General features: G+C 48.1%; 1 protein-coding gene across 1 annotated transcript; it reads right to left on the bottom strand.

The window, feature by feature from the left end:
* Positions 1-300: 300 nt before the first annotated feature.
* LOC115332838 lies at positions 301-13,030 on the bottom strand. Its single transcript, XM_040210343.1, is given in 7 exon segments — positions 301-670; positions 673-756; positions 759-979; positions 3,935-4,058; positions 8,320-8,459; positions 11,682-11,808; positions 12,961-13,030. Coding segments are annotated over 7 exon segments (831 nt in total). The 3' UTR covers positions 301-605.
* Positions 13,031-15,002: the final 1,972 nt, after the last annotated feature.

Here is a 15,002-nt window from a genome sequence, read left to right as displayed (position 1 = left end):
GTTCGTTGTGATCCTGGTTCTTTGAACGCATATAGACCAAAAAATGAGCGCCGAAATTTCGTTGTAGTATCCCTTTAAGGATGATCTTCGAGCGGCAAAAAGACTACAAAAAAAAAAAAAAAAAATAAGTCGTCATTGAGGTAAAATCGGCAGGTCGTTCACAGCGGAACGTGAACGAGAATTGAGCGGTCGTGCCTACATTAATAAAGAAAAGTGAATATAAACCATACTATGATGAATAGCACTTCATTTTGGGACAAATATAGTACATCACAAACTTATTCAAAGCTCGAAACCAACTACTGGTCAACTTTTTATTCAATGATATGTAATCAACATAGGAAAGAATAATCCGTCTATTTATGTTATGGCTCGTGTTAGCTCCGCCGCATCTATAGTATTATTCGAAATTCAGAAAACCAGGACGTCAGGGCTGGTTTGGACGAAACAGTCTTTGCCAAGACTTCGCGAAAGAAAGCGCATCCAAAGCTAAGGCATGAGCGCAGTGGCAAGTGAAGTCGAGTTCAAGTCGAGGTGCCCCAAGTGCTCACGCGTCCCGGGCTTGGCAGGCTTTCTTTCACACAGTCTCAGCTAAGACGTCCATCCTAGCAAGCGTCCTTAACATGGCGTAGCTGCGTGTAGAAAAGCGCTTTCTCGTTGTTGTCTGTAGAGACTGTTTTTTAAGCGTCCGGAAAGGAAGGCTACGAGCGTACAATGAAGCTGAGTTTAGCTCTAAGCTCGAAACATGGGTGCTTGATACAAGAGTTGGTATAATAACGTGGAACACAGGGCTCCCAAGATCACCGAGTTCCAAGGTGCGGAAATAGAGCCTGCGTCCCCACCGTCACCCAGAGTCGGACATCTTTGTAACGCTAGAAGGCCGCGGATGAATTCTTTTCTGGCCTCTATTCCTGGCTGGGCAGCTGGGGGACACCCTGTTGTCGCTTGCAGCGTGCAGTCAAATTCCGTTTTGAAGGCTCTGCAACAAACAAAAACAGGCGGGCGTATGGTATATGCCATGAAGGCAAGGACTACACTGCCCTGTCCGTACAACGCAGACAACTGGTATTACGTCACAGTTGCAAAGTAAAGATGGACGACTCTTTTGGAGCCGCGTTCTGTCAGTGAAGAATATTAAAATTCTTCGTCGACTGAAGCTGCGATATGTTGAAGCTTATCTGTCACTCTAGCAAGTGCACTAGGAAGTTCACAACTGCGTGAGTTCCGCGACAGCCTCTCATGGACAGCACAGGCACATTGAGAGGTAAAAACAGTTCATTGCAGCAAAGGAAGTCACCGTACTGTAAACGAAAGTCACTAAGATACTGTGAATAAAACAGCTATCAGGTCATCGTTTTCGCCCCTAGCGATTACCACATTTTTGTACCGCTCAAGACAATGGGAGGAATGCATGTTTGGTTGAATGAAAAGCTGCAACACGCTGTGTATAAATGAGTTCACAAGCTACAAAAAGAATGTTCATGGGAAATTTCGGCAATTATTCAACGCTAAAAGCCTTGTATTGGGCGGAATGGAAACTTTTTTAAAACAAAGTGTAGATGTGTCCCACTTTTGTGTAATAAATTTGTAGCAAAAATAATTTAAGGTTTTTTTTTTTATTGCGCCGTCCCCCGTATCTGCAGTTTTAATATGACAGGGAACTCGCGCCTAAGACAGCAAAACGTCATAATAACGTTTTTTACATTTTAGAGCGCAGCTCTTAGGTGCCCGTTTCCGGCTTGAGCGGCGTCGGCGTCGGCGTAACCACGAGACCCCTCCCCCCCCCCGCCGGAGGGCCTCGGGAGGACCTCGTTTTTTTTCGGGAGGACCTCAGGTTCCTTCGGGAGGACCTCGGGTGCCTCGGTGACCTCGGGTGCCTCGGTGACCTCGGGGAGGGGGGTCACGTGATCTCGGGGGGGGGGGGGGGGGGGTCATGTGACCCTTCCCCTGAGGCCACGTGACCCCTTCCCCGAGGTCACGTGACCCTCCCCCCGAAGTCACGTGACCTCCTTTCCCCGAGGTAACATGACCCGGCCCTCCCCCCCCCCCCCCCCCCCCAGTGCCCTTCCCTCCGCCTCCTCAAGGGCTGTGCTCTAATTCGGCGTTACAGGGAGTTGTAAACGGCTTTCACTTTTTTTTACGCAATTATTAGCGCTGGAAGGACGTGTATTGTAGGTATCAAAAGATAGTATGTAACGTGTTCTACGTTTGTGTAATGAATTTGCATGAAAGATAACTTAACGGACTGATTTGGCGATCCCTCGTACCCTAGTGAAAAATCTAATATATATAAGAAATTTCTTTGTTCAAAGAACGCATCTGATCAATGAGATCATATAAGTACATATAATAAAAATGCAAGAGTATATAAGAAGTTCTAAGAAACGGATAAGACAATTCTTTCAACTTCTTAGACAATATTATATTGCTCTTATAAGGTTTTTACATGCTCTTATATGATTTTATTTGATCGTATGCGTTTAATGCACGAAAATATTTCGTATGTATATAAGATTTTTCACTAGGATACTTCAGTGTTTATTTGCCAAAGAACGCGTGCCTATAAGATGACAGAAGAAAACTCAGAGAAAGAAAGAACAGAACAGAAATGCAGAGGCTGATTAATGGGTCATGTCCTGTTGTGGTTCCTTTGTGCTGAGGGAAGGGACGATGGTGAGGCTAAATGAGAACTTGATAGAGGAGGGGGAAAATACTTAAAAGTGACACATTCTGACCACTATATAAGCACGGCACATTGTTTACGAACACCGACGTTCACCGTCTACGAGTAAAAGCGAAAGTGTGCTTCCTTCCAAGCCGCAGTCCCCACTGCTCGTTGGTTGTACAAAAGGCCCTTCCGTGTTCGTTTCAGGCAGGATAATGACTGAAGCGTCTGCGGACAAGCCTGAAGCTTGTTCGAAATAAGTTTGCTTTAAGCTTCAACATGTTTGCAGAGAGCTTTTTTTCTTTTTTTACCAATGTCACAGGGTCGTCATGCATACGAACCATACAGTGTCGGCATGCAGGCTGTTTTTTTTTCAATTAATATTAACGTACGACCACGGCTCTTAGTGCCTGTCACACAGAAAGCATTCTTCAGATACTGCCTCAGTCGTGTTTCACCCATATAATGATGATCCACTAGTGGTGATGTAAAAGTTACCCCAGACATGTTTCAAGTATGTATGAAGCTAACATGCTAATAAGATGCTCGAGGTGTGCGTGACTGCAGCCCCAATACCGTGTCAGTTTTGCACGATGTATATAGACGCTTTGCACACGTGCCAAATTACAGCCGCCATTGCTGACCTTCTCTTGTCTTTCCCAGATGCCAAGCCACTAAAGCGGGCCTTGACAAGCCTTCAGAAAGGCCAATGCTGTGGAGAAGGACACAGTAGAACCTAAAATGACAATAACCTGCTCTGCTGTGGTAATGATGAAGTGACGAAAATATAATAAGAGGAAACAAAAACTGAAGGTCGGTTATGGCGGCGCCCATGCACAGCTGCTGCAAAGCGTCTATATGAACAGCGTTTACCACGTCCAACAATGTGACGTCCATCAAAATACCCCTACCTCAGCCTCTTATATACTGACAAAGCCTGGCAGATCGCCACGAGAAGCGGCCTACGATATAGAAAAAGTGGAGCTTAGGACAACGAATGAAAGAAGAGCCACGTGACTGGCGCCCCGCTGCGGCGAGACGCCGAAACACACTTCTAACGAGCGAACAAGTGTGTCTCGGGTCCTCGCCACTGCAAGAGCTGTGCGCTGACGTCCAGGTTCCCCGAGAAATGGCTCTTTGATGATCGGTGCTACCAGATCCTCGCGGTCCAACTCTACGACCGGGCACTCTATGGCTCCGTCGTCGAACTGCCAGGCTTTGTAAGTATAGAGGAGGCTATGCCCCTACACGCGAGGCCGGGAACGTTACCTGCACTTGGCGTCTTCGGAGAATATGGTCTCGTTCCGCGAACCCTGGTTCTCGTGGTGACGGGCTGCCGTCCGGCACGTCTCCATGATGTGCGCGTCTCTGCACCTGTTGAACTCGATGATGCCTGGAACCAGCAACTTTGGTTATGTAGACGCGGGCTTTAGCGGGAACAAGCGGCAGCGTGATGTGAACATTAAGTAAGGCCCTAACTGGGCCTTTAAGGTGAAATAAATGAAATAAAATGTAATTAAGATGAGAAATGGAATGGGGGCGATCGAGAGAGCGGAGGGCGATCGTGCCATCGAGTACTTTTATATATCAAGGCTCGGTCACACACTGGAGACTACTTAGACCCGTAGAGGCTTGAGGCCTGTTCACGCGCTTGCGTTTGACTACGACCGATTGAGGCACGATCGCTCTTTAAACCTCTTGCGAAGGCTTAAGACCGGCTGTGCAGCAGTGTAGCTGGCCGTAAGCCGTCACAAGTGGCCTAAACAAAAGGTTCTATCTTCTCTGGTCGTAAACAGTTGAGTCTGTGGTCCAGAATTAAGAACAGGTTTTTAAGGCCGTTGCAACTACTCACCCGGCTGCGCAGCTGCACAGCCGGTCGTAAGTATAGTCGCAAGAGACTTAAAAGCCGTTTTTAAGCCTCTCCGGTTGTAAGCAGTCGCAAGTGTGCGATCCAGCTTTTACACCGATAAAACCCGATGGACTTGGAGTGAACAGCCTTTGTGAAGTTGGAACGGCTGGACGCGCACACCCTCGGAGCTTTCGCTATACGAATTGGAAGATATGGCTCCCGCTTCCTTTTGTTGAGGACAACCTTGGAGACACGTCTCTTAAGCTGTCGATAGCAATGTTGTCACCGATTCGCCAATGCCTGCGTTTCTTGACTAATCACCGACAGTACGGTGCCTGAAGCGCGTCTCCGACAGTTGTGTTTAAGGTACTATTCCACCCATGCATATAAATTGATCCCAAAATGGCAGCACATGACGTTAGACAAACCAGGGTGTCGTGCTGACGGCTGTCGCGATACTGGCGGTTTGTCGTAGAAGTTCCTGCAAAAAGTACCAGCAAACGCGAGTGTCGCTATCGTCGCAGCGCCACAACCCCTGGGTGCCAAAGCTTCAGGGGACTGTCAAGCTGGAGAGCGATTTGCAGCAGAACAGGCGCCTAGAACGTCCACCCGCGCTGCTGGGACACCGCCAGGATTACGGCCGGCGACAGCCATGACACTGCAGGGTTTTCCTGCTCATAATAATCCAAGTGCAAGCTTTTTAGAGCGCAGCTCTTAGGCGCCCGTTTAACTGGACCAGGTATCCAAATCAACCTATCTACAATTGGCAGACTTTTGGATGGACACGGTTACACAACAAAGCAACTTTTTCTACAGCCCGTAGACCAAAATCGCGATGACGTAAAAAGGACAAGGAATGAATGCGCTTTGTGTCTGCAGGGGAACGGCTCGCTTCAACTTCGTTATTACGCAGACGAGACAAACTCTTGTATTTGGTGCATAGTCGGAGGTTTGGGAGGTCGGAACGTGGGAAGGGCCCCATTGTGAAAACTGAGGTACCAGAGGGCATAATATCACAATCCTCGCATGCATGTCGGCTGGCGGGATCCTCTTGTAAAGAAGTGTGGAAGAAGTGTTCTTACTGGTTGACTTTAAACGATTTCCTGGACAAAGTTTCAAGGAAGATCATAGCAGCTGTTGACTAGGAGGCGGTCGTTATATTTGATCGTGCTCCTGCCCACCAGCGAGCCGTACATGCCGCCTTATCCCTGAGGTACTCTTTGAAGTACTTAGCGCCATTCCGTCCGTTCTTCAACCCATTTGAAGTGACGTTTTCCAAGTATAACTCCAGCGTGAAAGCTTACCAGAGTGAGTCTCTGATGGCAGATGCTACAAATGGTCGCCGTTTGAAGCAATGCAGGAACTTCAACGTGTTGATTGCGCAGCCTATGACCGCGATCATTTCCTGCACATTGCGCTTGCCCTTCAAACTGAGGACATGTAACCCACATATTCCAGTGTCGAATACACGCAGTCCAAATTCAGCATCTTGATTGGCAATGAAAATGTTCATGCCATTGAATGCATACGCTTAACTGTCACCATAAGGCGGATTATCACCAACACCGCCCTCACGCCGGCACTCAGGCACAAGATGTTCGGCGATGATCCCAACAAAGGCAAGTGCCGAGCCTGCGCAGTGCCGGCGACCACCTCGCACCTGGTCTGGGAGTGCCCGACCTATGGCAGAGCCCGGGAACGCATTCTGTCGGAGTTACCGGCAGAACACCGACCCACCAGCTACATCGACTGGATTCTACCCACGTCGCTCGGGACTGTTCAACTCCTGTGGAAGCACCTCTGCCTCTTCGTCCACGCAGACGGAGGGCCTGGAGCCCTGCTTCTCCACGGCCCGCCAAGGAAAGAAATCCCCCGTGTCTCTCCCCCGCCGCTGCTGATGCCGTAGGACAAGAGCAGCCTCGAAAAGGCCCAATAAAGACGTTTACAAACAAACAAACAAACTGAAATACCAATTTTTAAACACGGTTTCACTGTCAAACTTCTTGAAAATTTTGTTACCTTTTTTTAAACCGACAAAACATCCCCATCATTCAGTCTCGAACTTACGTAATCTGGTTTAAGAAGTCCCTCAAAATTCACAAGGAAACCAGTCACGCAACGCGCATGTACAGTGAAAAGTCACTCATGACTTTCAAGCAATTTAGACCGCTAAAACGGTTGTAACATACGAGTTAGTACTCATATTATTTCTAAATATTTTAACAGATTAAATTTAGCGACTTTCCAATTAAAATAATGGTATTGGGATTAAATTGTTGAAAACTTGGCTTAAATTTATTGACACTTGGATTAAATTCGTGTACAACTGCATTAAATTCAGGTATACTCAGATAAAAAAAAAAAAAAAACTGGCGCTTGGATTAATATGAGCGGGAAAACCCGCTTATTATATTATTACCGTGTCAGGAGGAAGTCCCACCTTAGCATGGACTACTGCGAAGGCTCTCCAAGCGCGAGGGAGTGGCCTTGACCGCCTTGACTGGAGCACTCGCCGCACAAGCGCTTGTGCAGCCGGCGAGGCTTCATCCAAAGCAAACAGCTCGCACTTTTAGCATGCGCGGCTAACAATAGTCCATGCTGGAAGGTGAGACGAAATATAGAGGCCATTTTGCCGGACGCGGTGAGTCGGAGAGGCATTCCAGGCCATACAGGCATTATAATATACATTAGAGGTTCAACTGGCACTAGGGGGCTGTCGCAAATTCAAGCAGACAGCAACCGGTGGAAAATTGACTGACTTCGAGTAATGAATTTCTATGGGAAAAGAGAGTGCATTTTCTTTCTGCGCTAGATTAGAAATGAAAATATCCCGAATAATTTCTTCGGACTAGGTAGCTTGGAGCAATTCTCAGTCAGGCGGGCAAAATAATTAATCAGTTACGGCGGTTTCCATTCAAAATCATTGCATTTTAAGAACGGTGCTAAAAAGCCTTAGTACATGCATTTATGTGCACTGTCGGACACTGTTAGCGCGAACACGACGTTAGCGCTTTTCAGCATGGGGTATATACGTGCCAAACGAACGAAGGACATGTGGAAAACCAAGAGACATAGCAAGAACTACGCAGTAACACTAGATCAGTAACTCCCTGTGCATGTGCGATAAAAATAAATTGAAGGCCACGTAACATAGTCTGATTTTCATTAGGTAAGTACTGGATTATTCTTTCTGCTCTGTTTGAAGACGCTTTTTCTATGTTCAACACCTAACAGCACGCTCAAAATTTTTGAGAACAAGTGCCCGATAAAAGCTGCCTGGGATAGAAAAGAATAAAAAGAGACACGTTACATAGCCCACGTCAATACGAACGCCAAACACACCCCGCTACTGGAGCCTGTCGTCTAGCTAGTCGCCGCGCTCCGTAGACCCTGGCAAGTTTCTTGGCCCTATTTTTTTACTAAAAGAGATCTACGCTTTGTAATTTTACAATAAAAAAGAACGACCAATGAATTACACCTTAGACGAAAAGTTTAGATAGCTACGTGTAGGCGTCGATTTTTACGGTCCATTTTGGATCGAGCCTGCTGACTTGGCACCACCCTATAGACTGGTTGCTGTCTGCTTCAATTTGCCTCCCAGACGTCGCAGACACTAGCGCCAGTTGAACTTCTATCGTGAATTGTAACTCTATGTTCCGGGCATTATATGGACAGCTTAATAATTGCAAGGCATGGTGACAATTTCCTGTCGTCGCTCCGCAGAAAATGGTGTTTCTTCGTCAGTCGATTCGAATGCCAAAGAGCAAATCATGGAGGAAGGCAGAGTCGAGGAAAATCTACATACCCACGAGGACGTCTTTGCCGCAGAGAGTATCGCGTACGAGACCAAAGTTCGCTTGCACAGTCGGCAGAACACGTTTCACCTCTTCCGAACATCCATCGACGATCACCTCGTTCGTGCACGTGAGTGCGTCGTTCACCTTACTGAAAATATTAGAGGTAAAAGAAGATCAGGGACTATAGAAAATACCTGTCGTAGCAAAAAAACACATAAAAAAAATTTAGAACGTGTCCTAATAGGGAGTATTCACTAGACGCCATATTTGTGGGTGCTGTTTAGAGCGCATGCTCAGAACGAGCTCACATGAATAGGCTGCTAAGACCGGCAGTCTTGATGGTGCGGAATGCACGTTGCAAAAGAACTGGGGAAGCTCGCCATCAGCGCGCGTTCAGCATTTCCGCACACAGCTATGGCCGCCAGTGAATACTCCCTATAGACGTTTGTGGAAAGTAGCGCGCGCCCTCAAGCGGCGCGCGTGTGGCATTATGGGAACAATGAGGGTCGCTGCTCCGTCGTCTGCTGCAACAACCGTACCGCCTGCGTGAACCACGTTGCATACGTTCGCGTTCGATCCCTGTGTACGGCAGAACGTAATCTTTGGAGCGCCCTGTGCTGCGCTGCTTTGCCCTCATGATGTCAGAAACCCTCAGTCGCAGCACGTCTGTCCACTCCCTTTCTAGAGCGCAGCTCTTGGGTGCCCGTTTCCGCGTTTGGCGCCGTCGCCGTCGGCGTAACCGCCCCGCTAAATTTAGCGGAAGATTGAATTGGTGTTGAGGTCCCGTGACGTCAATTTTCCCCCTATATCTAGCGTAGAAACTGTATGTGTTCAAAGGTGATGTGACACAAAGTCACGGGACGTCATTTTACCCGCTAAATTTAGCGTATAAAAATTACCCGCTATATCAGCAAAATTTCCCCGCTAAATTTAGCGGACAAAATGTTTTCGCTAAATTAAGCGGGGGAATTTCGTCGCTAAATTTAGCTGCCAATTTCCCTGTTAAATTTAGAGGAAAAACTTCCCCGCTAAATTTCGTAGGAAAAGTTCCCCGCTGGGTTCAGCGGGTTAAGGAGGAGGTTGGGGAGGGTGCGTAGGAGCATAACCTCTTCAAGAGCTGCGCGCTAATTTCGCATTGCAGAGATATCTAAACGTCTTTCATATTTTAATTTGGCCAATCATTCTGTATGGGCTACCGTTTTCTTTCTTTCTTTTTTTATGGTTTATTGCACGCGGGCCATGCGCCAAAGGAGCGAGGTATAACTCACTCATCCATGGGTTTTTCTTCTTTTTTTTTTTTTTTTGCTACGGAAATTAGTTTAGCTATACATTGTTTCACCATACGATGGACCGCAAAGGAAGCTACGAGAAAACCGGAGCCAATTCATAGTTGGGAGGGTGTCACGTGTGCTTCCGGTAGAGCGGAGCGACGCGGGGAGCGCGATTTCACTAGACAAGCTACGAACTATGCATTGGCTCGTGTAGGTCGTCGCGTCCATCGCGGTACATCGTACACTGAAACAGAGTATAGTTGGTACATGTTGTTTTTCCTTCGCCAACAAAAATAAAAACGCAGCTCGTGAAACAGCGTTCGAACACCGTTAAAATAATAAAAAAAAAACTGGGGTGTGTGTATGTTTAAACAGCCTAGAACTTGGTCTGCCTCAACGGGCCACTTGTCTCCCAGCTGTGGATGAAAAATATAGCCAGATGCAGTAAAACCGCTAGCTTTGGGTCTTTAAAGCGGTATTCACACGAGGGAGAAATCCCGGGGATTTCTCCCCGGCACGCGCGCATCACGAGATAAAAACGCGAGGCTTTTGCACATCGCAAAGCCTGACGTTTTCGTCGTGGGATGCGCGTGCCGCATGTGTGAATACCCCTTAACGTGCACCACGCAGTAGTGATACACGACCGCACGCCGGTACGATGCTCATCCAGATCGAAACGGGCAGGGGTAGGGATTAAAGGCACTAGATCCTGAGAAAGTAGTGCCATTGCCTTCTTTACCTGCTAGCCGGACACAAACGGTTACTGACATACAGACAACCAAAACCTCGCAAGGCGATTGGCTAACCTGGTCAGAAAAGTTTATTTACAACAGTGGTATCATGACTAGGAGAAAAACCTGATTAGAACTTTTATTTACAACACTGTGGACAGGACTTCGTTGCCATGGAAATAGCCATCTCAGTCCAATCAAATTATCGAAGCTTCCAGGAGGTCGTTCTAAACTTGTCGCGTCAAGATCACCATGGAGTATCTTCCTACTGGAAGCGTTTTACGCCAATGTAAGCGTTTTTGGCACTACGTATGCAATCGACTTATCAATCATGCCCATCTCCATTTATCTCTTACAACAATAGTGTTCTTCTTGCGTACTTCAACACAGAAAAATTATTTTTCAGTGCCTCCAAGTACCGACACCGCATGTGGTAGTGGTACGAGGATGTACGCTTGTTTCGTCGCTGTGTGGATAGCGAAATCTCGGTCTACAAGAAACGACTCCATAAAGCTACTTGTCAACAGCGAATTTAGATCGTCTCACCGAGAACGGAGGGGTCATGGAGAAGTTGCTTATTTCACGGACCGAATTGGCGACCACACAGGGAACTTGGCGCGACTTTCCCAGGGCCCAGTGGCTTTAGTGGGAATTGAACCCAGGATCCCTAGGTTCTGCAGCGCGAACTTTCGCTTCATGTGCTCCGAGCTGGTGTGCTCTAGCCCAATCGACCAAGTCCTCCTCGCCTGGTTCCAGTAAAGCCCCATGATAAAGGCACTTTTTTTACAAGTACCGCCGACCATTGTAGTGGAAACGTGCAAGGCACGTGCCACGAGCGGGTGCTCCGCCGCCATTCGCTTCAAAAGGCCACTCATTTCAGTGCTGCGCCGCCAATTTCTTCCAAGAGCCGCTCGAGAGTCGGGCCTCGTGCACTGGCGCATTTGATGCTACTTGCACGACAAACGCGAACACATTGAGGGGCTTTAAGTTCCGGCGGTAGCGTGAGCTACTTAGCATGCAGAAGCTCGACTAGTCTAGACTTGGTTTGGCTAAAGGGCGCGACACCCTCCCAGTTCCCACAATGCCCCGGAGCACTCACTGGCAGCGCTGGCGTTTCCAGAAAGGTCCATTCGCGAGACACACGGGCAAAGTTTCATGACGGAAGCCATCGCGTTGGATCATAAAAGTACCTCATTTAGAGATGCCAATAGGTTTATTCATGTTTCTTCGAAGTGTTATTTTATATATATATATATATATATATATATATATGTGTGTGTGTGTGTGTGTGTGTGTGTGCGTGTGTGCGTGTGCGTGTGCGTGTGTTTGTATGTGTGTTTGTGTGTGTGTGTGCAGGAAGGGGCTTACTTGCAGGAGTTAATCACGTCGAGTTCTGTGCTGCCCTCCATAAAAAGCATATGGGGATTTTTCATTATCTTCGTAATGCAGGAAGCAAGTTTATCCGCCTCGCAGCGCGACACACTGCCGCATGCAGCTGAAAAAGAAAAACACGGTGACATGCTACGAAGAAGGTAGCACAAAAGACCAAAGGGATCCTGGAATAGACCCTTTTCAAGAGACCATCGAGCAACATGCGGTCGCCGCTTCTTGACCACAAGAGTTGCGATTGAATCCAAGTTCCCGCGCGCCGAATGCTGACGCAGCCCTCGTGTCCATTACATGGTCAGAATGCGTACCCAAGCGCTGGCGGACTGTGATAATTGGAGAACCAGGCTACTAGGTGGCGAACACTTTTGAAAAGGGTTTATCCGGCAGGAAACTGGCGGCGTCCTGACTGAAGCGCCGAACATAATTATACAGTCTCGTCTTGCAGCTATCGTCAACAACAGCTTGGCTATTGACACGCGGGGCGTGACAAGAAGTTCCGAGTTTTGTCATTGTCTCCGCAGCCCGTGAAGCTGTCAGGAGCGGATGAAAAATGGCCGAAACAAATCACAAAGCAAGAAGGTAATACCGTCCTCAAGCCGCTCCTCATACAAATAGTTCTTTTTCTTTATTCCACACTTTTTGAGTTGCATGCACCCATTCAAGAAGCATATTTATCTTAACAGCAAGCAGTTCGTCATCTTCTCTATCGAACATCTCTGCTGCCATAATGCACGTATAACGGTTTCATGAACGCCTCCATTTTTCTGCTATCGTCAACACGGGCCGCGCCCTGCCGTTGAGACAGATCCGAAATGATCGTCTGCTAACATTGATATCCCCCTCGGCTCCCCGCCGTTGTGCCTGAGACATGGAGGGAATCCCGCTGGTTCTGCCGATCACTGACGTCACGCACATCCCTCCCCGAAAAATATTCACCGTGTGAATACCCCTTTAGCCGTCACAATTATGTGAACCAACCTTGAGATTGCGGAGTGTGTCATCCCCTCCTCCGTGTGTGCGCAGTTGCAAATCGAGATGAAACCCTCGGTTAAATGTGGTCTGGTGTTGCAGGGATTTTACTCGGGAGGAGGAGGGAGGGGGGGGGGGGGCCTGAGGTGTCTGGCCACTTCCACAAGTCATAGATATCGCATGCAGTTTTGAGGGGGGGGGGGGGCTGAAGCTTCATAAGCCTCCCCTCTGGCAACGCTACTGCACACATGGAATCGTACTTTTGCACCTGTGTGAACGATTTGCTTACCTCTTTGAAGCAGCAACATTGCCCAGGGAAACATGAAGAGGGTGAGACTGAACGGAGCATGAATGCCCATGGTTGTGTCTCCGAGATCTTGTTCGCAACGTTCGCAACTCCGAAGACGATCGGCTTTAGCGCAGCCTTTTACGCACCCTTATCTATTGCTCTGCGTGTGCACGGATTACGATAAAAAATTTTCCGGAACCATAAACGGAATTTCTGTCCCAGACAAAAGAAAAAGAAAAAAAAAAAAAGCAAAGGGCACTTGAGCAGCGTCACTATAACGGCGGTAACGCCTGTATCACGGCAGAGCGAACGGCCAATCATCGCAATCTATAACCGCTGATAAGCGAATAAAGTAAAGACAATAAGGTATACCCGATGATAAACGAATACTCCACTGGGGTCACGAAGCAGTTCTCCTATCGCGTGTTGCAAGAACGACATTCAATGATGGTCCCGATCAAATCCTCATATCAGACATCACAAGGGCTCGATTAAGACCTACGGCTGCATTACATAGAGTAGCAGTCCTATATTTGGAACAAAAAAGGAAGGATAAGGTGGTCGGGCGCGTTGACTCTCCACAACTCGGAGCACCTGGGGCAAAAACTCTCGCTATGGATTGCGGTAAGGGGATCCTGCAGCTCCATCCCCATGCCCCCCCGTTTGGATGTGGATTAGCATCGTACTGGCGTGGGGTTGTGCGTCATCTATTGCGTGATGCACATTAAAAAGCTCAGGCTAGCGCGGGGCCCGAGACTGACTGAAAATGTCGTCTACAGGAAAGACCCGTACCAGGGCCGGATTTCTAGGAAAGAAAGCACTGCCAAATTTTGCGCACGAGCGGAGAGGCGTCTCGAGTCGAGTCTCAACAGCTCGCACGCCTAAAAGCCGGTTCAGACACTTGCGTTTGAGTGCGTTTGACTGCGTTGCGTCGAGTGCGGAAAGCTAGTCACCAGCACATCTGTGCTTCGTATGAAGCGTGCAATCCAATTCAAGGAATCATCTTGGCACGCGATATAAGCAGCAGGGATGTCCTGGTTTCTCGCTGCCGCAACGCAGTCAAACGCAGTCAAACGCAACTGTCTGAACCAGGCTTTAGGCTTGGCAGGCTTTCTTTCACACGCTCAAGTTTTATGTATTTCGCTCAAATACCACTTAGAACGGATCCCTGACGTTAAGGACCTCTGAAATACCCGTTTGTTTTTCACCACACGCAATCAAAGTTCCATAAATAATTAAAAAAAACAAAAAAACTAGCATCGTTTATTTCTCAATTCGCAGCCAGAACAAGCGGCCACGTGATCCGGAGCCGAGTATATGCCGCCAATGTTGATCATAGCCATGCGCTGGGGTTGGCAAGGCACAGAGCACGCGCTGAGTACCAGACATTGTTATGGTTCGGCTATTGTCGTCATTGCAGCGATTGGACACAGGACACTACCCAAATTCTTCTTGCAAGTGGGATTCCGGCTTAACCTCAAACCGCGCGCCAAGGTGAGGCGGACCTACTCTCCAGCTGCAGGACGTTCGCTGGTTGTCGTACAATGTTGCGAAGCGTCTCTCGCCGAAGCGTACACCACTGAGCGCAGAAAGAAAATTTAAAAAAATAATTATAAAACGTACACGTGTCGTCTTCGACAGCGAAATAGCAAGGACAATTAAATAAAATGCCTAAAGCGGTAACAAATCGAAAAATTTCAAAAATATCTAAAGTCTCAAGACGCTCTCTTCAGAATGCGCCAAAAGCCGCATGGCCTTTGCATCAACGATGGCTGCGCTCGCGGCAGCTCTGGCTTCCACAACATGCAGGAACAGATGCTGCGATCGTTATATCCTACAATATGTGACGCTACGATTCTGTGCGGATACCTCCTCCTGCGTTCCGAGACTGTAAGTTTGCCGCTAACGTAAGCCATCGGCGATGCAGCAAACGGCACCATCTTGTCATCGCGCACCCCAAGGACGTGCCCCTGGCGCACCCCAGCATGGCGGAAACGGTACAGGGCGCCAGCATCGCTCAAAATGGCAGCGCACAGGAGCCT

This window comes from Ixodes scapularis, unplaced genomic scaffold (assembly GCF_016920785.2).
Source record: "Ixodes scapularis isolate PalLabHiFi unplaced genomic scaffold, ASM1692078v2 PGA_scaffold8__174_contigs__length_109621045, whole genome shotgun sequence".
NCBI lineage: Eukaryota > Metazoa > Arthropoda > Arachnida > Ixodida > Ixodidae > Ixodes > Ixodes scapularis.
Note: the sequence above shows the minus strand (reverse complement) of the source record. Positions and strands in the feature narration are given on the sequence as shown.